Raw genomic sequence first — 24,450 nt, 5'->3', positions numbered from 1 at the left:
CCCTGTTATTTTTCAAGCAAGATTGATTAAATTTTTAAGTAATATTAAGTTTTACAATCTTCCAGAAAAGGTAATGTGTAAGCACAATAATTCTAATATAACCCAAAACCAAAATTAGGCAAGGAAAATGCGAAAAAGGAAAATTGCAAGTTGCTGTTATCCATGAAGAGATGTAAAAAATGCTAAACAAAAGCTTAGCAAAAGTAACCCAAAAGTACCTAAACCCATTTTGTCCCATCATTCCAGATACAGAACAACTATAAAAACTTATATCAAGCAATTAATGTACTACTATGGTAACTGAAATAATACTCGAATATTTATTATGTTCACAGACTTGAGAACTTAGGATTTAATTGGTTAATAGCATCATGATGAATTTTGGTTTATTTACTGAAAACCTGCAGAAATGTTAAAACATTAAAAACATTTATAACTGAAGGAATAGGAGAAAGAATGAACTGTTCAGTAATGCTATAGGACATAGAAATGGTCCCACAGAAAAAACAAACAACCTGGACCCTACCCCTCACATAACAGTTGTACAAAAGGCAAAATTATAACTTTCATAAGAACATGTAAGGAATAACTAGATGGCCTTGAGGCAGGGAAGGAGTTCCTAAAACAAATGAGCTGTGTGAAGTTTTTGATATATTTGCTCCCATCAAAGAATTGCTTACCAAAATACACCAAAAAAGGAATGAAAAGTCATGACACAAAACAGATCTTTCAGCAGTATGCTCAGTGGACTATTATAATCCAAAAAAGTTCAAATAATTTTTACAAATTAACATTTAATAGGATAAAATGATGTGGAATACATGACTACAGAAGAGAACACCAATTTCCAAAATCATGAAATGATAGTAACTTTATTAGAGGTTTAAAATTTACCAATTACAAATGAGAAAAAATTAAGATGTGTAACAGTACAGAAGTTTGGGATATATGTAGAATAACTAGAATTCATCCTGTACTGGAGGGAATGTATGATCATTGACATCTTTTTTAAATTATGTATTTCCCTTTTTATTGATTTTTTTTTTAATATTTATTTATTTATTTTTAGTACTCGGCAGACACAACATCTTTGTTGGTATGTGGTGCTGAGGATCGAACCCGGGCCGCACGCGTGCCAGGCGAGCGCGCTACCGCTTGAGCCACATCCCCAGCCCTGATTTTTTTAAAAAATAAATGACAGCAGAATGCATTACAATTCTTATTACACATATGCAGCACAGTTTTTCATATCTGGTTGTATATAAACTATGTTGACACCAATTCGTGTCATCGTACATCTACTTTCCAGTAATGATGTCCATCACATTCCACCATCCTTGCTAATCCCCTGCCCCCTCCCATTCCCTCCCATCCCTCTGCCCTATCTAGAATTCATCTATTCCTCCCATGCTCCCCCCCCCACACACACTATGAGTCAGCCTCCTTATATCAGAGAAAACATTCAGCATTTGGTTTTTTGGGGATTGGCTAAATTCACTTAGCATTATCTTCTCCAATGCCATCCATTTACCTGCAAATGCCATGATTTTATTCTCCTTTATTGCTGAGTAAAATTCCATTGTGTATTATGCCACTTTTTTTTTTATCCATCTACTGAAGGGCATCTAGGTTGGCTCCACATCTTGCAATGTGAAACATATGCATATCATTTCATAGAGGCTTCACTGTGTGAATATATACATACTAACATAGAATAATGGAACAAGTAGTCTAGCTGTATACACACCCACAGCAAATATACCAGATAATGTTTGTACATGGACATCAGACATTGATAAAGATACTCTGAGGAGCAGTGATCATAATAGCAAATAATTTTAAGTAGTTTGAATGTCCATTAATAGAAGAATTGGTAAATTTTGAATATTAACACAGAATAGAGAAAATGAATGAACTGAAACTAAAAATATGGATGAGTTTGACAAAAACGTTGAATTTTTAAAAAGTTATAGGAAACAATACATAGTATGATGAAACTTTTTGCAAAATTAAGTTTATATTAGGTGATACATACAAATGGTAAAGTTGTTAAAAACATGAAATGATTGAGAAAGTATTCTGGTTATCCATCTCTAACAAGTCACCCCAAAATTTGTTGCCTAAACACCTTATTAATATCTATCAATATTAATATTTGGGGGCTTAACTGAGCAGTTCTTACTGTTCAGTTGATTTCTGTTTTCATGACAGCTGAGGCTGAAGGCTCAATTGTACTGGATGTCCAAGATGACTGGCAGTTGATGATGACTGCTGGCTGAGAGCTCAGTTGCTCATCCTTGGGGCTTGGGCTTCTCATAGATGTGTGGTTGGTTTCTGAGATGGAGTGATCCAAGAGCAAGCATTCCAAGAGACCTAGGTAGAGGATGCAAATATCTTACAAGCCAGCTTTGGGAATCACATGGCATTGATTCTGCTGTATTGAAAGAGATGGTTCTTATTGGGGGCCATCTTTGGAGATTAGTTAACTCCTATACTCAAAATTCAGGGCAGGGATTTACTTTCCAAGTGTAAGGCAAAGAAATGACTTGGGGAGAAGCACAGATTCTCAGATGGCTTGGTGCCCAAGAAAGACTCCCTCTTTGGGAAGAGGCTGCTCAGGGCAGCCAGAGCAAAGATGGATAGGAATATCAGGGTGTAGTCAATATAAATAAGCAAAACTTTTTGGTCCAACTCTATCTTGAGGAAGAATAAAACAGAGGTCCTAATACCTGAACACCCTGGATGAGGGAGACATCAAGTGAGGAACGAGAAACTTACCAAATATCAAGGGTTGGGGATTCCTGTTAAACTGACATGAATTGGTCACAGGCACACACCTGTAATCCCAGCAGCTCAGGAAGCTAAGGCAGGAGGATTTTAAGTTGAAAGCCAACCATAGCAACTTAGGCCCTAATCAGCAAGACCCTTTCTCAAAATGAAAAATAAAGAAATGAGGTTGTGGCTCAGTGGTTAAGCACCCCAGGTTCAATCCTTGGTACCTGAACCAAAAAAAACAACCCTGACAAGTGGGAGTTGTTTGCAAAGACTGGTATAGTCAGGCCAAAGACAGGATGGAAGCCAAAGTTGAGGCCTAATGAAAAACAGAATTGAGAGGAGCAAACTAAAGTTTTCTTGGTCTCTCGAGCAGAGAGTCTTTCTCCATTGATCATGTTACCAAAATTCTAGCCAGAGGCCTGACTTTCCAATAAACAACATCTGGCCATTTGCCCCCCAAAACAAGCAGAAAAAGTAATGGTGAAAGGCAGTAAAGTAAACTAATCAATATGTTCATATTGGGAATACGAAGTTTGAGAGCCAGCATTCAGCAGTGTCTTAAGGGTGCTGGCAGGAGGGTTAGGTTTAAACAGAGTTAAGAATTGGGCAAGAGGTATAACCAGTTAAGCAATCTGGGTCAAATGTGGTCTGATTGAGCTTCAGAGAAGTCTTTATCTCTTAAGGGGCAATTCCACTTGCTGCTCAGGATGTTTATCAGATCTCTGATCCTGGAAGGGTGAGATTTAGTTCCCATGATATGATTGCACCTGCTTAGTGGGCAGAGTCATGGGGATGACTTCCTGGAAGGTGTGGGACAAAGACTGAAGACTTCTAGGTGCCACTCTGGGGGTCTGAAACAGGATATTATAAAAGCAGATTGTGCTGCATTTGCAAATCCCTCAGTCTTGAGCGGGGACAAGATAGGTTAGGTAAATTCAGGTTTAATAAACATTGTATTCCTCATTTTTAGATGAATACTCCTTAAATGATTAACATGCCTATGTGAAGAGCTGAGCAGTGACCTGACTCTAAAAGTTTTAAGATGAAGTTTCATCCTGCTTTCAGTTACCCATTGGGCATGCAGGCCTAATTGAAGTCACTGCTTTTAGCAAAAGCAGCCTCAATCCCTTTTTTTATTTTAAGACAGGGGCTTCTTGCTAAGTTGCCATGGCTGGTGTAATGGATTTGTGATTCTCCTCCCTCAGCCTCCTAAGCAGCTGGGGTTGTGCCACCATGCCCAGCTAGTAGTAGTATTATGTTCCTTGAAAAGGCCAGGCATGATTCCATTTTGGGGAAATTTGAATCTGCTTTTTATTTTGCTAGCTGACACTGGGCATATTTGTCTTCTGCAGTTCTTTCTTCAAATGTCACCTACTTCATGAAATGTTTCTTAATTGCCCAAACTCTCCTCCCCCTCTGTGTTCCCATTTCTCTTTCTCTGATTAGCAAGACATAATAATTCTTATCTTTTTTCTCTTCCACAGCAGAATTTAAGCCACATGTGTGCAAAAAGGTTTTGCCAGGTTTATTCGCTGTTGTATTTCTAGTGTTATCCCTCTTTAACTGTGGGGCAGTGATTTCAGGACTCCCTGCCCAAGATATCCTAAGTCATGGATGCTTAAGTCCTTTATATAAAATGGCACAGTACTAGCATATTATGAATTATATCTAATGCAGTGCCTCCACATCATTTCATTCATGGATCCAGCATAGTACCTTGCAGTGAAACAAAATCTAAATTTTAACTTGCTTTTTGGGAACTTTTTGGATTTAAACTCTTTTTGGTTAACTCCACCGACGAGTGAACCCGCAGATAGGGAGGGCCAACTTTATATAGCAGATTCCATTTATATGAAGAACAATATAAACACGGTTTAGGGACACATACATACGGTATAACTATAACACTGAGCAAAGGAACGCTGATAACAAGGAAGATACCACGGGGAGCATTGTGGACAAGGCTTCCAAAAATTTGGCGAAGTTCAGCCAGGCGTTTACTGAGCATTCGACTGCTTTTCAACTGTACCTACGCCCATCTTATGCGTTAGGTCATTAAAAATAATCATGACTAGTAGTGGAAACTACAGCACACTGATTCTCCTAAATACAACTAAATTAGGGTTTTGTTTAGTTGCTTCATGTTGCCGCCTAACAAAACAAGACTGGCGGCTGACCAGGGCAGCAAGGGCAGGAGACTACCCATCCTATTTGCCCCAGGCTCCCTCCCTGGCACTGCAGATTCGCGCGGACCACTGGGCTGGGAACTTCGTGAGCGAAGAGACTTTAATCCGCCGGAGGTCGCCTTGCCGCGGCTCCCTCTGGGAAGTGTAGTCGGCGGGTGCCCGGGGAATGCCGGGAGTCGTAGTTTTTCTGGGGTTCGCGGGACGGAGGGGACTGCTCGCGGCCTTTCTGGGGGGCTCTTGGCGAGTGTTAGGATCCCGAGTCTACTAGGACGGCCCGCCCGGAGCTGAGACGCTCCCGGCTGCCTCTTTCAAGCCGTGGCACGAGCCAGCGCTTCTCTCCGTGTGAGTGGGGCCACAGTATGGGGATGAGAGGGCCTGCGGGGAGTCGAGGACAGGCCCTGAGCTGCGCGGGGCCGCGCGGCCCGTAGGTCCAGAGGCGCCGGTCGGCCGGCGACCTGGGGGCCCTGGTTCTGCGCCCCATCTCACTGGCATCTGGGGGACCCTCGGGGAGGAAGCGTTCCTGCTAGGCGAGCAGGGGTGTGCCGGGGATGGCAGTGGGCGTGTGCCTGTCAGTCTTTTGTGGCTTCTTTAGCGAAGCAGAAATAATAAAAACAACAATAGCTAATATCTGCAGGGAAAGCCCATGCATGTGCCCGGCACTAGAAATGAATGTACTCATCTGATGCCAAGTCATAGGCTGGTTGGTTTGCCCTATAACTGTTCCCATTTAATAGATAAAGATCCTGGGCTCAGAGTGGCCAGATAATTGCTGAAATTAAACCTTGTACTAGGACTAGGACTCCCTTCTTTTTTGTTTGTTTGTTTGTTTTGTTATGTTGGGCATGTCCCGAATCTGTAGTTCCCAGTCTTCCTCACATCCATAGAATGTGGTAGGAATACGGTACTCTGCATCTCCTTGGGATTGGTCCCAAGACCTCACGCAACCATCTAGGATACCCAAATCCTTGGATGTTCAAGACCTTTCTATAAAATGATATAGTATTTATATATAACCTATGGGCATCCTCTGCTATTCTTATCCGTAGATTACTTATAATACCTGATGTAAGTGGTTGTTACACTGTATTGTTTTTTTTCCCCTTGCATTAGCAAGAAGAAAAATCTGTGCATGTTCCATACCAAAACAATTTTTGTTTTATATCTGAGGTTGATTGAATATATGGACGTGGAATGCACAGATACAGAATGGCTGTATTTACTTTTAAGTTGTTGTGAAGATTAAAAATAATAGATTAAAAGCACTCAGGATTCCTGCTGTGGAGAAGATTGTGTATTATCATAGGTGACTACTTCTCTAACAGTTTCCCTTGATTGGCTGAGGTGCTCCACCTGGAGATTTCATAGCACATTCAGCTTATTCTGCTTTCTTGCCAGGGATGGCATCCTGAGTGCCCTATTGCAAACTCAAGACAGATTTAGTGCATAGGAAGCTAAGGCTCCTCTGGCTGTTCAGACACCCTCTGATCTTGCTATCTACAGAGCAATTGGCGTTTCCACCCCTCCCAACTGGTATGTGTATATGGGGAGAGAAGGGTTATTTGGAGCTGTGGATGTCCTTAAGCATAGCTCTGCAGGATCAATATTTTGGAGCAACTATATGGCATATGTTTTGGGCTAGGGACAGTGTTTTAAATCATGTTATTTTGGTATGGTAAGGCTAGGCACACATCAAGAGAGAGAGGTTGGGAAAGTTTAAAGATTGTGTTTTACTCACAGTTCTTGAGAATATAGCACTCTACAGAGGCTCACTCAGGGAAAGCACCTTTGTTGTGATTTCCACAGGAAGGAAAGGGCAAGACAGAGCAGACAGGCCTAGGATCAGCTAGCTATGTTTGAAAGTGCTATCCCTGGGAAATTCAAGTTCATTGTGACTATTAGAGTATACAGTTTTAAACTCTGAAAGACCCTTTAATATGAGTCACAATTTGGTTAGAGGAAGCTGATAGCTTAGATAGGGGGTGAAGTTTGGCAAATTGGCTAGGTCAACATTCTTCTTTTTTGGTTTATATAATATATGTGGCTTTGTTGGGACCTGATGGAGGTTATAGACAGTTGTAACTCCCTCTCTTCAAGCCACATCTTGACACCAGAGTTTTTCATGGTACCTTTTTCCTTTCCAGACCTACCTTGTCAGCACTCTATTCTCCTTTGGCAAGAAAATTAAGAAGGAAGGGATGGCTACGGACTTGCTGCCTGCTCAGGTGACAGTAAATGAAGTTTATCTTTTCTAGGAATTGCCTTCTGGCTTCAGAGATGTGAGCAAATTTACATATTTTTTCCAGGTATTTTTATACCCATTAAAAAAGAATCCAGAACCTTGAAAGTTTTTCCTAGGATCCTGGGCTTATTGTGGGGCTGCTGAGGAATGTGCTTCTTTGTCCCCAAAACACTCCTAATTACCCAAACTTACTTCACCAAAATTTGAGTCAATGCTGAATATATGCTTCCTATTACAGTAGGAGTTTAGTACAGGGTAATAGTCTTTGGCTTTGCACTTGAGGCAAGGACTGGAAAGATCAAAAGACTCTCAATGAACATTTATTGAACACTGACTATGTACAGTATTCTGAGCATCATAATGGGAATATTTCCATCTTCAAGGAGTTTATTCTACTGAACTAAATGTCCAAGAAGATTTATGGGAAATATCCTAAAAGTGGAGTCATTTGGAGTTGTTCCTGAAGGCCAGGACTGCTGTTGGTGGTTAGAGAAGAACAGGCATATCCCAGAAGTTCAGCCTGGCTTGGGTTTTGAGGCTGGCACTAGGGAGGACAGAGGGCTAAGCCTTCCCTATGCCTAGTGCAGTCATGATGTTGAACTGGCCATTATCCCTATTAACTGTCTAGTAGATGCCTTTATCTCTTCATCTGATTCTCTGATTTTTTTATTTTTATTTAATTTTTTTTAATATTTATTTTTTAATTTTTAGGTGGGTACAATATCTTTATTTTATGTGGTGCTGAGGATCGAACCCAGTGCCTCACAGGTGCTAGGCAAGCACTCTACCACTTGAGCCACAACCCCAGCCCCTGATTCTCTGATTTTTAAAAACATTTATTTTTTAGTTGTAGTTGGATACAATACATTTTATTTATTTATTTATTTATTTTTATGTGGTGCTAAGGATTGAATCCAGGGCCTTGAATGTGCTAGGCGAGAGCTCTACCACTGAGCCACAACCCCAGCCAGATTCTCTGATTTTTTAATTTCCTTTTCTTTTTTTTTAAATAAAAAATAAATTTATTAAGGTCTATTTACATACAAGACACTCATTTTAAGTGAATTACTCCATGGTATTTCACAAATGTACACATATATTTAACTCAGTGATAACAAGACATAGAACATTTCTATCACACCGAGCAGTTCTATTACACATCCTTTTTTTGTTAATAAATCTCTTTTCCTTTTTGAGATCCAGTGTCATTACTTTTATCATTACCTTTCTGAGGATCTCACCCAAATTTCTGTCCTGAGGCTTGTCCTAAAGTTTCAATCTATCATTCCCAAATCCTTATAAAATATTTCCATGTGAAATTCCCATTCTTTCTTCCAACATCAGTCTCTTTCCTGTTTGTCTCTCTTCTGTGAATTTTCTATTCTGCCATATCCCAGAGGCTCTGTTTCTCACTGGCTGCTTTTCCAAAAAGTAGTGATAGTCCATGGGTTAGAAACAAGGACTTTTTTTTTTCTTTTTAAGAGAGAGAGAGAGAGAGTGAGAAAGCACGAGAATTTTTTAATATTTATTTTTTAGTTTTCGGTGGACACAACATCTTTATTTTATTTTTATGTGGTGCTGAGGATTGAACCCAGCGCCCGGTGCATGCCAGGCAAGCGCGCTACCACTTGAGCCACATCCCCAGCTCAGAAACAAGGACTTTGAACCTTGACTTTGTGGGCTCATATCCAAGCTAGGCATGTGACCTTGGGCAAGTGATTTTATCTCTTTTATTATTATTATTATTTTATTTTTATTTTTTAGTTGTAGTTGGACACAGTATCTTTGTTTTTTTTATTTATTTTTATGTGGTGCTGAGGATCGAACCCAGCTTGTTGCACATGATAGGCAAGCACTCTACTGCTGAGCCACAACCCCAGCCCTGATTTTATCTCTTTATACCTCATTTTCTCAATTTAAGTGGGTTTAGTGATATACATACCTCTTAGAACTAATCTAATAACAATGCTAAAACATAATTACTACATGCCAAGTATTATGTTGTTACTACATACAAAAAATATTTATTCTTAGATAAAGAAAATATAGTATATATACACAGTAGAGTTTTACTCAGCCATAAAGAATGAAATTATATCATTCACTGGTAAATGGATGGAATTGGAGAACATCATGCTAAGTGACATAAGGCAGACTCAGAAAGTCAAGAGTTGAGTGTTTTCTCTCATATGCAGAAGCTAGGGAGAAGAAAGAAAAGGTGTGTTGGGGAGAATCTCATGAAAATAGAAGGGAGACCAATAGAACAGAGGAAAGGGATTGAGAGTTAGGGAGGAAGGAAGGCCACGGGAAGTACTGGGGAATGAAATCTACCGAATTAGGCTGTTATATGCATAGTGAATATTTATTAGTGAATCATGCATGTATATGTGTGTGTTTATTTGTATATATAATGATAATATCCTAATTAAAATAATAATAATAATAGAAGGGAGATCAATAGAGTAGAGCAAGTGGATCAGGGGAGGGAAAGGGAAGGTACTTGGAAAGGAGATAGAACAAACTGTTTTGTGCTTGTACAAATATGACATAAATCCCATTATTATGTATAATTATAATGCACTGGTAAGAAATTTTTAAAATTTATTCTTTTTATGTGTTGATTTCCTTAGTCCTTGCAAGAGGACTACTAATATCTGCATTTTACAGATGAGGAAACTGAGGCACAGAGATGCAAGTCACTTGCTTAAGGTCACATATCTGGTTTTTGAATCCAGACAATTTTTTTCTATTTATTTATTTATTAGTTCTAATCAGTTATACATGACAGTAGAAAGCTCTTCAATTCATTGTACACAAATGGAGCAGAATTTTTCACTTCTCTTGTTGTGCATGAAATAGTCACACCATTTGTGCAATCATACATGTACCTAGGATAATGATGTCCATCTCATTTCACTGTCTTTTCTAACTCTTTGTCCCCTCCCATTCGCCCCATCCAAAGTTCTTTCACTTATCCCAATGCAGACCTCCCCATATGGATTAGAGTCCACTTATCAGAGAAAATATTTGGCCTTTGTTTTTTTGAGATTGGCTTATTTTGCTTAGCATGAAGTTATCCAACATCATCCATTTACCTGCAAATGCCATAATTTTATTCTCTTTTAATGCTGAGTAATATTCTGTTGTGTATATGTTCCACAGATTCTTTATTCATTCATCTATTGAAGGGCATCTAGGTTGCTTCCACAATTCAGCAATTGTGAATTGTGCTGCTATAAACATTGAAGTGGCTGTGTTACGATAGTATGCTGTTTTTAAGTATTTAGGGTGTAGACCGAGAGGTGGGATAGTTGGGTCAAATGGTGGTTCCATTCTAAGTTTTCTAAGGAATCTCCATACTGCTTTCCAGATTGGTTGCACTAATTTGCATTCCCACCAGCAGTGTATGTGTGTGCATTTTCCCCCACATCTTCACCAACACATATTGTGGCTTGTACTCTTGATAACTGCCATTCTGACCGGAGTGAGGTGAAATCTTAGAGTAGTTTTGATTTACATTTCTCTAATTACTAGAGATGTTGCAGACAAGACAGTTTTTTACTGTTCATGTTATACTCTGAGAAAATACAAGTAAAATGCTGAGAACAGTACATAGTACATATTTGATTTCCAAAAATACCAGCTGTTACTATTATTGGCATCAGCAACAGCCTATGCATTATTTTAGGACCAGCCAAAATTGGTACATCTCTTTTTTTAAAATATATTTTTATTTGTAGATGGATACACTATCTTTATTTAATTTATTTTTATGTGGTGCTGGGGAATGAACCCAGTGCCTCATGCATGTGAAGCAAGTGCTCTACCACTGGGCCACAACCCCAGCCCCGGTACATCTCTCTTTACTAGGGTATTCATAACTTTGACTCCTTAATTTCAAAGAGATGGATATTTAAGGAAACAAAGATATAAAGACCAGTAAAATGCCATGCAAAGCAATACCAGCTATAGCCTGGAATACCTTCTGCTCAAAGGTGAGACTCTTCACTATCTGAGCTTTTCCACAGCTCCAAGCTGGAGAAACTTATTTTATTTTAGCTAAGGAAAGATGTAGAAGAGTTTTTGTGGACAGTGAATTCAGTATCTAATTCTTTCAATTAGGTGTCCTGGGGACCCAGGGTGACCCAATTACAGGTGTTGTTACCCTGTTTGAGATAATTCAATGGTGATATCCAATGTCAAGTTCTATCCTCATTCAGCATACTGTGGGACAAATTAGTATTTTTCTGTTAGAAAAATTAAATAGCAAGCAAGCATAATTTTGGGGGGAAAGTAGAATCTTCACAGATTTTATAAATATCTCTTATTTCAATGTAATATAATTTATCATCTGGGGAAAACCACAAGAAACTTGGTGCTGATTGCTTATTAGTAATATAAATGACATCTTTTTGTAGTAAATTGATACCTTTTATTGTTATTTTCACTATTTTTCCTAGAATCTTTATTTTTTTAGAGCTGTTTTAGATTTAGGCAAATATTGCTAAGATAGTAGCCTAGTTATTTTATATATATATATATATACCTTGCACCCAGTTTTCCATATTTCTAACATGTTACATTAGTATGCTACATTTGTACAATTAATAAGCCAACACAGTTACCTCATTATTAGCTACAGCTCACACTTTATTTACATTTCTATAGTTTTTATAGTTTTTACCCAATATTTATTTTCTGTTTCAGGATTCCATCCAGGATAGCAGATTACATTTAGTTGTCGTGTCTCCGTAGGCCCTCTGAGCTTTTAGTTTCTCAGACTTTCCTTGTATTTGATGACCATTACAGTTTTGAGAAGTAGTGTTTAGGTATTTTGTAGAATTTCCCTTTATTGTGATTTGTCTAAAGTTTTTCTCATCATTAAACTGGGGCTGTGGGTTTTTGAAAGGAAGACCACAGAGGTAAAGTGTCATTCATCAAATTATATCGAAAATGCATATTAATAACATGATATCACTGTAAATGTTGACCTTAAACATGTGGCTGAGGTAACATTTGTCAGGTTTTTCTAATACATTACTCTCTTTTTCCACCATCCCATACCATAATCTTTGGAAGGAAATCACTGTATTCCACCCACACTTAATCTATGTAAATTATTTGGAAACCTGCAGGGAGGATTGCCATTCTTCCCATTTATTTATTTACTTATTCAACCATGTATTTATATCAGTATGGTGACAGATCTTCCTCTGTCAGTACACACCAATTATGCTTCCTTAAAAAACTTTTCTATCAGATGCCTTGATGTTTGCAATATAAATTTACAATTAGTCTAAGTCCCCCTTTGAGGAAAATTCTGTTGCTTCTGGTAGTACGGGTACCTCTTAGCAGTTTTCTCCATTGTGTCCTTCCATTCCTTATTACATTGCTGTCATTCATTTCACTCATCCCTATGCTATAAACACCCATTACTGGTGTTATTGGTTTAAGCAAACAATTATCTCTTAGTTAAATTAAGAATAAGAAAAACAAAAAGAAATATTTTAGGGCTGTGGATATAGCTCAGTGGTAGAGTTTGTCTAGCATGTATAAGGTCCTGGATCCAATCCTCAGCACCACAATAATAAACAACTTTTAAAAGGATTTTAATTTATCTTCATTTACTCTTCTCTCCTCCTTTCTTGTGTGTATATTCAAGTTTCTAACCTATATTATTATTTTTCTCTCTGAGGAACTTATTTTGCCATTTCTTGCAAGGTAGGTCTGCTGGCAATGAATTCCCTCAGTTTTTGTTTATTTGAGTCTTCTCATCTCTTGTAAAGGATGATTTCCTCAAGAAAGTAGAATTGTAGATTTCTGCTTTTTTCCATACTTCAAATATTTTATGTTGCTTTCTTTTCTAGTTTCTAGTGAGAAAATTCACTGTAAATCTTATCTTTTTACCTTTTACCTTTTCAGGTAAGATATTTTTTTCCCTCTGTCTTCTTTCAAGATTTTCTCCTTGTTTGTTTTCTGCAGTTTGAATGTGATATGCCCAGGTGTAGATTTTTTTGGTATATATTCTATTTGAAATTCTCTGAATTTTCTGGATTTGTGGTTTGGTGTCTGTCACTAACTTGGGAAAATTCACAGCTGTTTTTACTTCAGATGTTTCTTTTGTTCCATTCTCTGTTTCTTCTTCTGGTATTCTAATTACAGTAATTTTAAATGATCAAGTTGTATTTTTAACACGAAAGAATATGCATGATTTATCAGTAAGAAACTTGGGGATATAAAACAGCAATCATCATTTATAACTTCTCAGAGTTTCTCTAGGTCAGGAATGCAGAAACATTTTATATTCACTATACAAAATCTGGGATCCAAAAGACTTAAATTCTGGGGGCTAGAATCATCCAAAGTCTCAGTTGCTCACATGTCTTTGCTCAGTCTGGGGCTGGGGCTGTTGGATGGAGCATCTATGTACGATAACTCCCTGTGTCTTGGCCATGCAATATAGTGCAGCCCTCTCCACAAATATCAGAAAATAATTAGGGTGACAACTTGTATTCTTCTGAACAATTTTGTGTGCACCATTATGTGTGTGTGTGTGTATACACTATTTCAACAAATAGAGATTGTTTTGTCACTTGCTCTTTCATATGAATTGATAATATATTAAGTTCATTTTCTGATGGCAGACATGCTAAGTTACCTCATTCTATTTAATGACTACATAACATTTCATGGATATATATACTATAATTTGCTTATCCATTCCCTGATTGGTAGATATATGGGTTGTTTTCAGTTTTTCACCATTGTTTTAGTTTTCTATTGCTGCCATTAACAATTTACTACATATTCAGTGGCTTAAAACAAGATAAATTTATTCTCTTATTCTACAAGTCAGAAGTCTGAAATCACTTTCACTGGCTTAAGATCATGCTGTCAGCAGGGCTAGTTCTTTCTAAAGACTCCAAAGGGAAAATCTGTTTCCTTGTCCTTTTTATCATCTTGAGGTTGCCCTCAGTCCTTGGCTTGTGGCCCTTTAATCCATCTTCAGTGTATGTCACATCAATCTCTGCTTGTCCTCACATCACCTTCTTGTAACTTACTCCTAGTGGTTCCTTATTATAAGAGAACTATTGTGATCACTTCTGCTCTACCTGGACAGTAATCTAGAATAATTATTCATATTCTGATGGCAGACATGCCAAGTTACCTCATTCCATTTAATGACTACATAACATTTCATGGAATACATGTACTATAATTTGCTGATCCATTCCCTCGTCTCCAGCTCCTTAATGTAAACAGATCTTTAAATCACTTTTGTCATACATGTAACATGTAAAGGTTCAGTATTCGGCCTATGCAACCATTGACTTACAAGTCACATTGCAGTAAGCATCTGTGAACAAATATCCCTATACAGCTACGTAATTATTATTATTTAAAAAAAAAATTTTGGTAGTAGAATCCCAGAAGTAGAAATGCAAAGTTAAAATGTACCCTTTACATTTTGTTGGATTCTCAGCAAAATACCCACCAAAAACATAGGAAGTTTTCTTTTTTTAACACTTTCATAAAATAATTGCCATCTCCCCAGCTCATGCCTTATTGTATTTTGGGGGGCTTTAACTGGGGTTCCGTTCTAAGAAACCAAATAGTCTTGCAGGTCCTGTGATTCCTTTAATTTTCATAGTGAATGGAAACCCATTTAGACAAGATAGTCCAGGGGTCTGCTACCTGACTTCAAACTCTAGCTCAAACATTTTCTAACAGCTTTACCTTGAAAAGGTACTTATTTTTTCTTCCCTTCTTTCTTCCCTTCTCCCCTTGCCCCCACCCCTTCTCTTCTTTCTTCTTGTTTCTTCTTCTTCTTTTTTCTTTCTTTCTTTTCTTTTCTTTTTTTTTTAATTTCCCCCAGCACTGGGTATTGAACCCAGGGACAATCTATCACTGAGCTACACAACCAGACTTTTCCATTTTAATACAGGGTCTCACTAAGTGGCCTAGGCTGGTCTCAAACTTGAGATCCTCCTGCCTCAGGCTCCCAAGTAGCTGGGATTACAAATATATGTCATCATACGTGAAATTAACTTAGTTTTTCTAAACATGTTTCTTCATTTGAAAAATAATTTAATTGTAGTATCTTCCCCATAGGATTTTTTATGAGATTGAACATAGGTAATACATACACAGTTCCTATTTTAGTCCCTAATATTCAGTTAATATTAACTTTTTTGTTGTTGTTTTGTCGTGCTGGGGATTGAATGCAGGGCCTCACACATACTGGGGAAGTGCTCCACCACTGAGCTACATTTCCAATTCTTAAATAATTATATTTTTAAAATTTGTTTTGTGACTTATAAAATCTTTTATATTTATTTATGTTCAGCTAGTGGTATTTTCTCTAGTTTTCCAGCTTCTCTCTAGATGTATCCTGATTATTTTCCTTAGGTATTTAAAAGAAATTAAGTAGCTGATTTGAAATATTTAGAATCCCAAGACATTTTAAGAGTTACTTGCTATGCATCACAGTGTAACCATCTTATCAAGTTTTCATAGAGGAAGATTGATCCTGAGTGAGTATAAATGGGTTTCCCATTCCAGGAGTCTGTGACATTCAGAGATGTGGCTGTGCTCTTCAGCCAGGATGAATGGTTGCATCTGGACTCTGCCCAGAGAACCTTGTATCGGGAGGTGATGCTGGAGAATTACAGCAGCCTGGTCTCACTCGGTAAGGATTTTTGCCTATAATGAAGAATGTGCAAGAAAATCACCTTGGAGTTCCCTTTTTGCAATTCAGTGTCTACAGGTTTCCACCTTGGGAAAAGTTGTATCCTGTAGAAATGAAAGTGAATGTGTTGTGATGATCTTCATGCTATTCTCTTTTCTCACACACTACTCCCAATCAATATTCTTCCATGCAGTAGGCCAGTGACTAAATCCCCAAAACATACAGGACATTTAGATGTTGAAAACATAAGAACACCCTGCCATAGAGGCATTCCTTGCCAGGGCCCTATGTTATTTCTGAAGTAAACCCTGCTTTATGATCCACCACCTGAAAGCTCCAGTCCCCTTATAAGTGTTTGTGCTGCTCATTCCACCTCCTGCAGTTGCCTTCTCTGCCTTTTTGGCTCAGAGTAAGTGGGATGTGAGTTCTATTTGAGGCTGCTATTTATTCAAACTCCATTTCCTTCCACATAAGCAGGAATTCCATTTTCAACACCTAAGGTGATTTGCCAGTTGCAACAAGGAGAAGATCCCTGCATGGTGGAAAGAGAAGCTCCTCCAGACACATGCCCAGGTGAGTGAGATACTGGGAAATGGGCACAAGGGAGTCTTTATAGATTAGCGGGTCATGAAGAGGTAGTGGTCTGGTGACTTTCTTGGAAATACTGGGCCCTGTTGAGATGTTCAGGGCCAGTTGCATTTAATTTAAGCTACATAGTTCACTTAAATACATATAGTTACCTAATCGCAGTTATCTAATCCTGTCTATCAAATCATGGATTGAGTGAAAAAAAAACAGATTTTAACTCCAAATCAATCCAGCTCAAAGTAAATCTTTTCACATAAAACTGAGCTTCAAGACAAATTGATTTCATTTATCTTACAGATTTTCATTATTCCCACAATTCCTACGAGTAAATTATAGTCTTCTGGTTGCAGTTTATTAGAAGAAAACAGTATGTTTCTTTTTCTCAATGATAAAATAGAAAGAGGAAAGGGATGGAAGGGTAGTAGGAAAAAGTTGTTCTTCCTCCAGTCACAAGAGATAAATTGTTTCACATGGCTGATTTATTCCATATTTTTCTTTATAATTAACATCTCAAACTTAGATCAAATATTCTCAACGCAGTCATGCTTCAGGACTATTGTGATTTTTAAAATCTGAGTGTTCTTTTATTTTTTTGGTACCAGGGATTGAACTCAGGGGCACTGAACCACTAAGCCACCTCCCCAGCCCATTTTTTAAAAATTGATTTTATTATTTTTTTAAATACATGACAACAGTGGAATACATTACAATCCTTATTACACATATAGAGCACAGTTTTTCGTATCTCTTTATATAAAGTATGTTCACGTCAATTTATGCCATTATACATGTATTTTTTTTGCATTACAATTCTTAATACACATATATACCAAAATTTTTCATATCTCTGTTTGTATATAAGGTATGTTGACACCCAATTCAAGTCTTCATACATGCACTTTGTATAATGATGACCATCACATTCCACCCCAGCCCATTTTCATATTTTATTTAGAGACAGGTTCTTGCTGAGTTGTTCAAGGCGTTACTTAAGTTGCTGAGGCCGGCTCTGAACTCCAGTTCCTCCCACCTCAGCCTCCTGAGCCGCTGGGATTACAGGCATGCACCACTGCACTTGGCCTGATAGTCTTTTTTTTTTAAGAAAGACTAATTTCCCTTTCACAGACTTTGCTGTGAAATTATAATCACTTTCCTATGAGTCTATGCTATAAAATCACAAAATTTAAGAAAAACAATGTAAATATTTTTAAATTATGAAATGTAGGGTTCAGAGAGAGCATGGGAAAACATATAAGGAAAGTGACATTTGGGTAGAAAGGACAAAGTGAAAACAAGTTACCTGTTTCATTCCCTGGTATGTGCAGAGTGGAAAATGATGAGAAACTGGAAATCTCCTAGTATTGGACTTGAGCGATTCACCCGACATTGTTCTGTTTCCTCATACCTTCTGATCAGCCAGTTCTTATGCATCTAATTTTACTTCTCCCAGGGTACAGTCTCTTCATTTTCAGTGTTAATTTATCTATTATATTCTTCCATATCACCCCTTAACCTCTTTCCGTCTTTTTCCATTATATCATCCTGATTTCTGTCCAGATTAAGTCCACATTTGAGATCAGATGGCATCAAATCTCTTATATGCATTGTTGCCAATTTTATTATCCCTCTGTCCTTTCCAGCAGAAGAAGCATTAATCTTCTGATTTATTTCAGATTTCAAGACTTTGCCTGAGATAGAAGAATTGCCTGCTTCACAGGACGTTTTTATTGAAGCAACAACTCATGGAATAATAAAGAAAAAATCCACTAAGTATGTTCCCCGGGACATCAACTTTGGAGAAACTGTGAAATCTGAGAGGAGCATAGTACAGGAGAAACCTCTTAGGCAAATGGCAGCCTCCCCCCAAAAAACCGTCAGCGGAGGTGGAAACCCTACAAGTCTTGAACTAGAGAAAGGCTCATTGATAAACAAAATTATTGTTTCACAACAGAGTATTCCCATAGAAAGGATACCCAATATGTATTACACTTTTGGGAAAGATTTTACACCAAATTTTGATTTAATGAGATGCTTCCAAATCTACCCAGGAGCAAAACCTCATGTCTGTAACGAATGTGGGAAGAGCTTCACCCAGAGTCTTCATCTTCTTGAACACCAGAGAATTCATACTGGGGAAAAACCCTACAAGTGTAATGAGTGTGGGAAAGCCTTCAGCCACAGGTCTTCCCTTCTTACCCATCAGAGAATCCACACTGGAGAGAAGCCTTACAAATGTAATGAATGTGAGAAAGCTTTTAGCAGCAGTTCAACTCTGATCAAACATCTGAGGGTGCACACTGGAGAGAAACCCTACCGATGTAGGGAATGTGGTAAAGCCTTTAGCCAGTGTTCAACCCTCACTGTGCACCAGAGAATTCATACTGGAGAGAAACTCTATAAATGCAGTGAATGTGAGAAGGCCTTCAACTGTAGAGCCAAATTGCATAGACATCAAAGAATTCATACAGGTGAGAAACCATATAAATGCAGTGAGTGTGGGAAAGGTTACAGCCAGTTTGCCTCCCTAGCTGAACATCAGAGACTCCATACTGGAGAACAACTGTGTCAATGTTTAGAATGTGGGAGAACCTTCACACGCATCTCCACCCTTATTGAACATCGACGGATTCATACTGGACAGAAACCCCATCAGTGTAACGAGTGTGGGAAGACCTTCAACCAGTATTCATCCTTTAATGAACATCGGAAAATTCATACTGGGGAAAAACTTTATACATGTGAAGAATGTGGGAAAGCCTTTGGTTGCAAATCCAATCTTTATAGACACCAGAGAATCCACACTGGAGAGAAACCCTACCAGTGTAATCAGTGTGGAAAGGCATTCAGCCAGTATTCATTCCTTACTGAACATGAGAGAATCCACACTGGAGAGAAACTCTATAAGTGTATGGAATGTGGGAAAGCCTACAGTTACAGATCAAACCTCTGTAGACACAAAAAAGTCCACAATAAAGAAAGACTCTTTAAATGGAATATGGAAAACCTTTTATCTATGGCTCCTCCCTTACTCAGTACCAGAGATACTTGAGATGAGAGAAGCCTACGAACTTTAATTCATCTCTTTCATAATCCAGGACTTTTCACTGGACAATAATCAGGAGAATAGTAAATAAGGGGACCTAATAGATTTAATCTTTTTACTTTTATAGGAAAAAAGCTAGTTACACTAAGTCACGGTAAATAGACGAGTGAAAATATGAAGAGCACTGACTTTTCATTTTATAAGAACCACTGGATTCTAAGGTTTCCAAAAACTTTTCATTTTTTTAAATTTGTAGAAAAATTATAAATGTCCTCACTTTTTAAAAAAGCATAAATAGTAGTTGAATAAGTTTTCTTTCTCTGTCATTAGATCGTAATCTCTAAGAGTAAGCTTTAGTTTATGAATTTCCTTTAAAAAATAGTGATTGAGTTAATGTGAATAAGCATGGGGTCTCATTTCTAAAAATGTCAGGTTCAGGTTGCAGATAGTGGCACATACCTATAATCCCAATGACTTGGGAGCATGAGGCAGGAGGATCACAAGTTCAAAGCCAGCCTCAGCAATTTAACAAGACCCTAAGAAACTTAGTGAGATCCTGTCTTAAATGAAAATAAAGGACTGGGGTTATGCTCTGTGGTAGAACGCTTGCCTAGCCGCTTGCCTAGCATGTGTGAGGCACTGGACTCAATTCTCAGCACCACATTATTTATTTATAAATAAATTAAGTAAAAGGCCCATAAACAATATATATATATGAATGAATAAAAATAAAGAGTGCTGAGATGGGTAGAGCTGGATTGTGACTCAGTGGTAGAGCACTTGCTTAGCACACGTGAGGCACTGGGTTCAATCCCCAGCACCAAATAAAAAAAACTAAATAAACAAAGTTATTGTGTCCATCTACCACTAAAAAATATTAAAAAAAAAAAAAAGTGCTGGGATGGAGATGTGGCTCGGTTAAGTTCCCCTGAGTTCAATCCCTGGTACCATAAACAAAACAAATGAAAATGGCAAGTCAACATCGGTAGCTTTCCTATTAATAAAAAGTTATTAAAGATAAAAAGGAATTCTTTAAATTTAACTTTTCATGTGGAAATGACAAAGCTCTTTTTGCCCCATAGCAAGTTATATGTATATGTGTGTGTATATACACACACATTTATGTATACACATGTACAGTCAAAGTAAAATTAGATACACATGTGTCACTTAACAGTGGTTATGTTTTGAAAACAATGTTTTTGTCTAACAATGCATTGTATAGTTACACACAGCTTGATGATCTAGATAAATTTGAATGCCCTCTTGATGCAATCAAGAAATGCGGAAAAACACAAGATATATGGAGCTGCTATGATGTAACATAGCATACTGTTTTGTAGTATTTTTTATGAGTAGAAGGTGTATAAAATTACAAAAAGTATAGCATAGTAATATGTAAGCCAGTAATAGTTGTTTATCGTTATTATCAAGTATTATGTACTGTAATAATTGTATGTGCTATACTTTTATCTGACTGGTGGCACAGTAGGTTTGTTTGTACCAGCATTACCACACATGAATAATGTGTTGTGTTAAGATATTACAATAACTGTGACCTCATGGTATAGCTGCAATGGCACTGAGTGGTAGGAATTTTTCAGTTTGATCATGATTTTATGAGACCACAATTGTATATGTATTTCATCATTAACCAAAACATCATTGTATAGCACATGACTGTATATACATCCATATGTATATATATATGCATGTGTGTGTATTCATATACAGAGTTTTGGAAATTTTTATTCGGAAGTCCTTAACAATTGCAAAATGCAGTCTTACTAATTTAGAATTTAGTTTTTAAAATTAAAAATTTGCCCAAAGGGCAAAAGTGCTTTCCTATATTCATCTCAAATTGGTATGGTTCTATGTGGCTGAATAGAGGAGTCTTATTATAGTACCATAGTTAAACTGATGGAGGTGGAAAGACTGTCATGCAAATACTTTCTTTGTTGCAAAGAGTAAAATATTTGACAGAATTTCTTACTATACACTTGGTAGCATGTAAGAGCCAAGAGACATTTAGTTTAATTTAATTATAGTCTTTCATCTTTCTAATGAATTGGAGTTCAATGGACAGAGTTAAGACAAAAATTGAGATCTTTAGCTCTTGTGTTCTGTGATAATTATTATAGATTCATTTCCATCCTCTAGTCCTGAGAGCATCTTTGTTTTATAACCTGGTTAGATGCGATTGCAATAATTTAATAAGTTATCTTTTTATCTTTGAGGGTTCCCCCTCACTATAATCTTAATATTTGACTTGCAATCATAGTCTTTTTTCTTATGAACCTCTGATTGTACTTACATTTATACTAACTATTTAAATACCCCAATCCAGCTAATGTCCACATGGTATAGTTGTTTGGGGGTATTTGTTATATAAGGTTGCCTTTTTATTACATACTTTCTAGGAATTCTTATGTGTAAAGTTATATATGAACATTTTGTTACTAAACATTCTATTCATTACTTAAACATTTAATTCCCCCAGGACTATTTTCTTCAATTCTACATTTGACTTTCATAGTTGGTATTATTTTAAAAATTGTTTTAGTTCAATTAGCTAGACTTTATATACTTCTTAATTGACTTGTTTTAGTTCATCAGAAAGTATAATTTTATGTATTTAAGTGTGCGTATATATATATTATGTGTACACACACACACACTTACAAGGAAAATAAGACTTTTAAACAGACCTCAATACTTAACATTGTACCCAATACAGTAAATATACTTAGTACCCAAATTTTGGTTTCTAAATGCATTCCCACTAAGAGAGTTCTTTGGAGAAATGACCGATTCCATGTTTGGAGCAGGGAAAGTATAAGGTATGCCTGGGGTATCATTTTGTGAAAAAAAATAAATCTTAAAAATAGCATTGAGGATTAATGGTGGAATATCAAGAAGGACACAAGAGCCAACTTGAGGGTCCTCCCACTGTTCAAATTTAGGATAATTTAAACATCAAAAAGATTAATCATTGAGGGCTGGGGTTGTGTGCAGTGGTAGAGCACTTGCCTAGCATGTGTGAGGCACTGGGTTCGATTCTCAGCACCCCATATAAATAAATAAAGATCCATTGACAAATAAATATTTTTAAAAAAAGATTAATCATTGAAATTTGTTGTAATGCACTAAGGAAAAAAAAAGCTCATATAGACAAAGCTCTTCATAAAATTATTTGAAGAATGCAATTTTTCAAAATACATAGAATGATTTAGGAAAATTAAGGAACACTGTTTACATGATGTCAAATACCAAGTGCAAAAAAAAAGAATATTTGTTTTTATAATCAGATGTAGTTATTAAACTGTTTCACTACTTATGTAAAAAGCTGACATGTGGCTTCTGATGAGATATAAAATGAAGTATAATCTTCAATATACTTCAATAATCTACAATATGCTACCAAAATGTTTAATGAAAATTAAATCTACTATCTAGACTTATCCTCCTGTTCACAAGAAATATAAGGAATAGAGGAATAAGTTTAATTACAGAGTGAGAAAATAGACGAATCCAGTGTTGGGGACTTTGTACAAGACAACTGATCTAAACTTTTCAAAAAGCCAATATAATAAAAGGTGGACTCTTCTAGAATAAGAAACCCAAGAGTCATACAAATGCAAAATGTGATCCTTTATTGATTTCTGACTCAGAAAAAAATAAAACAGCTATAAAAAGACATTGGGGGAATATTTGAGGAAACGGGAGTAGAATGGATATTAGATAATGTGGTATGTTTCATTTTCTTAGGAAGTGATGATGGTATTGAGGATATATAGGATAATGCCCTTATTCTTAGGAGATGCATGCAGAAGTTTTTTAGGTTTGAAAAGTCATGATGACTGCAGGATATTTTCAAATAAATATGTAAAAACATTAGCTGTTGTTGAAACTTTGTATTGAATTTAGGGATATTTATTGGTCATCCTTTAAACTTGTTTGTATGTTTAAATTTTTAATAAAAATTGAGGCAAAAAGTGATTGGATAAAATGATGAGTATGAAGGTCACAGTCAGAATTCACCATCTATATTCAGGGAGTTCCAGTTTGAGAGTTTATCTTCCAGGGATATAATCACTGGAAAAAAAATACCTTTGAATTTGTACTGGCTCCACTTTAAATGGAATAGGTGCACACCTACTGTGTTCTCTCTCCTACTGAACACAACTAATGCTTGGGGCATGACAGCAGGGATATTTGAGAAGAAAACTAGAATTTGAATTAAGATCATTTGACACTCCTGGGCATTCCTTTGGTGAGGAGAGTGTGGTTACCAAACACCTACACCTCAGAGAGATTAACTCTTGTTTCTGGTCAGGGGAATTGTAAGTCAAAAAATGGTGAAGAGGATTTCCACTGATGTACTTCTTTTACTATCTTAATGCTACTTGCTCTTGAATGTGGATATATCCATGAGGTGTGTCAGAGAGAACCTAAAGCCTTGCATTTCTAATTAGATCAGGAAGATGAAGAGACTCTCAAGAGCTGAAAGGTGACAGATAAGAAGTCACTTCACAAAACTGGGCTCACCCTTGATCCATACATATACAGGTCTAACCTTAATGGGGTAGACTATTGCTTAGGTCTGACACTGACCACATGGAATATATCTGTGAGTGTTTGAAAAACTGAACAGACGTTAGAACCACAGCTGACAAGTGAACTGGAACTGTTGACTAAACTAGCCTGCTGGAAAGAAAAAATATTTTCCAGAAGAATTGAATACTCAGTGTCTCATAATACTCAAAATGTTCAGTGTGCAATGCAGAATGACACAAATACATCAGGAAAGTTTCAACAGTTGGTTAGGAGAAAACAGTCACCAACTCAAAGATGACACATGTTGGAATTACAAGACAAAGATTTTATTTTTTATGTTTTTAAATTTTTAATTGATAGTAATTGTGCATAG

General features: G+C 37.0%; 1 protein-coding gene across 2 annotated transcripts in view; it reads left to right on the top strand.

The window, feature by feature from the left end:
• The window catches only part of Znf354c (zinc finger protein 354C), a 41,344-nt gene extending 18,721 nt beyond the window's left edge, over positions 1–22,623 (top strand). Inside the window, exons 1-5 of one of the 2 annotated variants that reach the window (XM_034635184.2) lie at positions 5,166–5,303; positions 7,103–7,183; positions 15,763–15,889; positions 16,367–16,462; positions 18,151–22,623. In XM_034635184.2, coding sequence (XP_034491075.2) covers positions 7,157–7,183; positions 15,763–15,889; positions 16,367–16,462; positions 18,151–19,526 — 1,626 coding nt within the window. In that variant the 5' untranslated portion in view covers positions 5,166–5,303; positions 7,103–7,156 and the 3' untranslated portion in view covers positions 19,527–22,623. Of the gene's footprint in view, positions 1–5,165; positions 5,304–7,102; positions 7,184–15,762; positions 15,890–16,366; positions 16,463–18,150 lie in introns of those variants that run through there. The other variant, XM_071612158.1, reaches the window with a different exon arrangement.
• The last annotated feature ends 1,827 nt before the right edge of the window (positions 22,624–24,450 follow it).

The sequence above is a fragment of the Marmota flaviventris genome, chromosome 5 (genome assembly GCF_047511675.1).
Source record: "Marmota flaviventris isolate mMarFla1 chromosome 5, mMarFla1.hap1, whole genome shotgun sequence".
Lineage (NCBI taxonomy): Eukaryota > Metazoa > Chordata > Mammalia > Rodentia > Sciuridae > Marmota > Marmota flaviventris.
The sequence above is the reverse complement of the archived record's forward strand: the minus strand, read 5'-3'. Positions and strand labels throughout refer to the sequence as shown.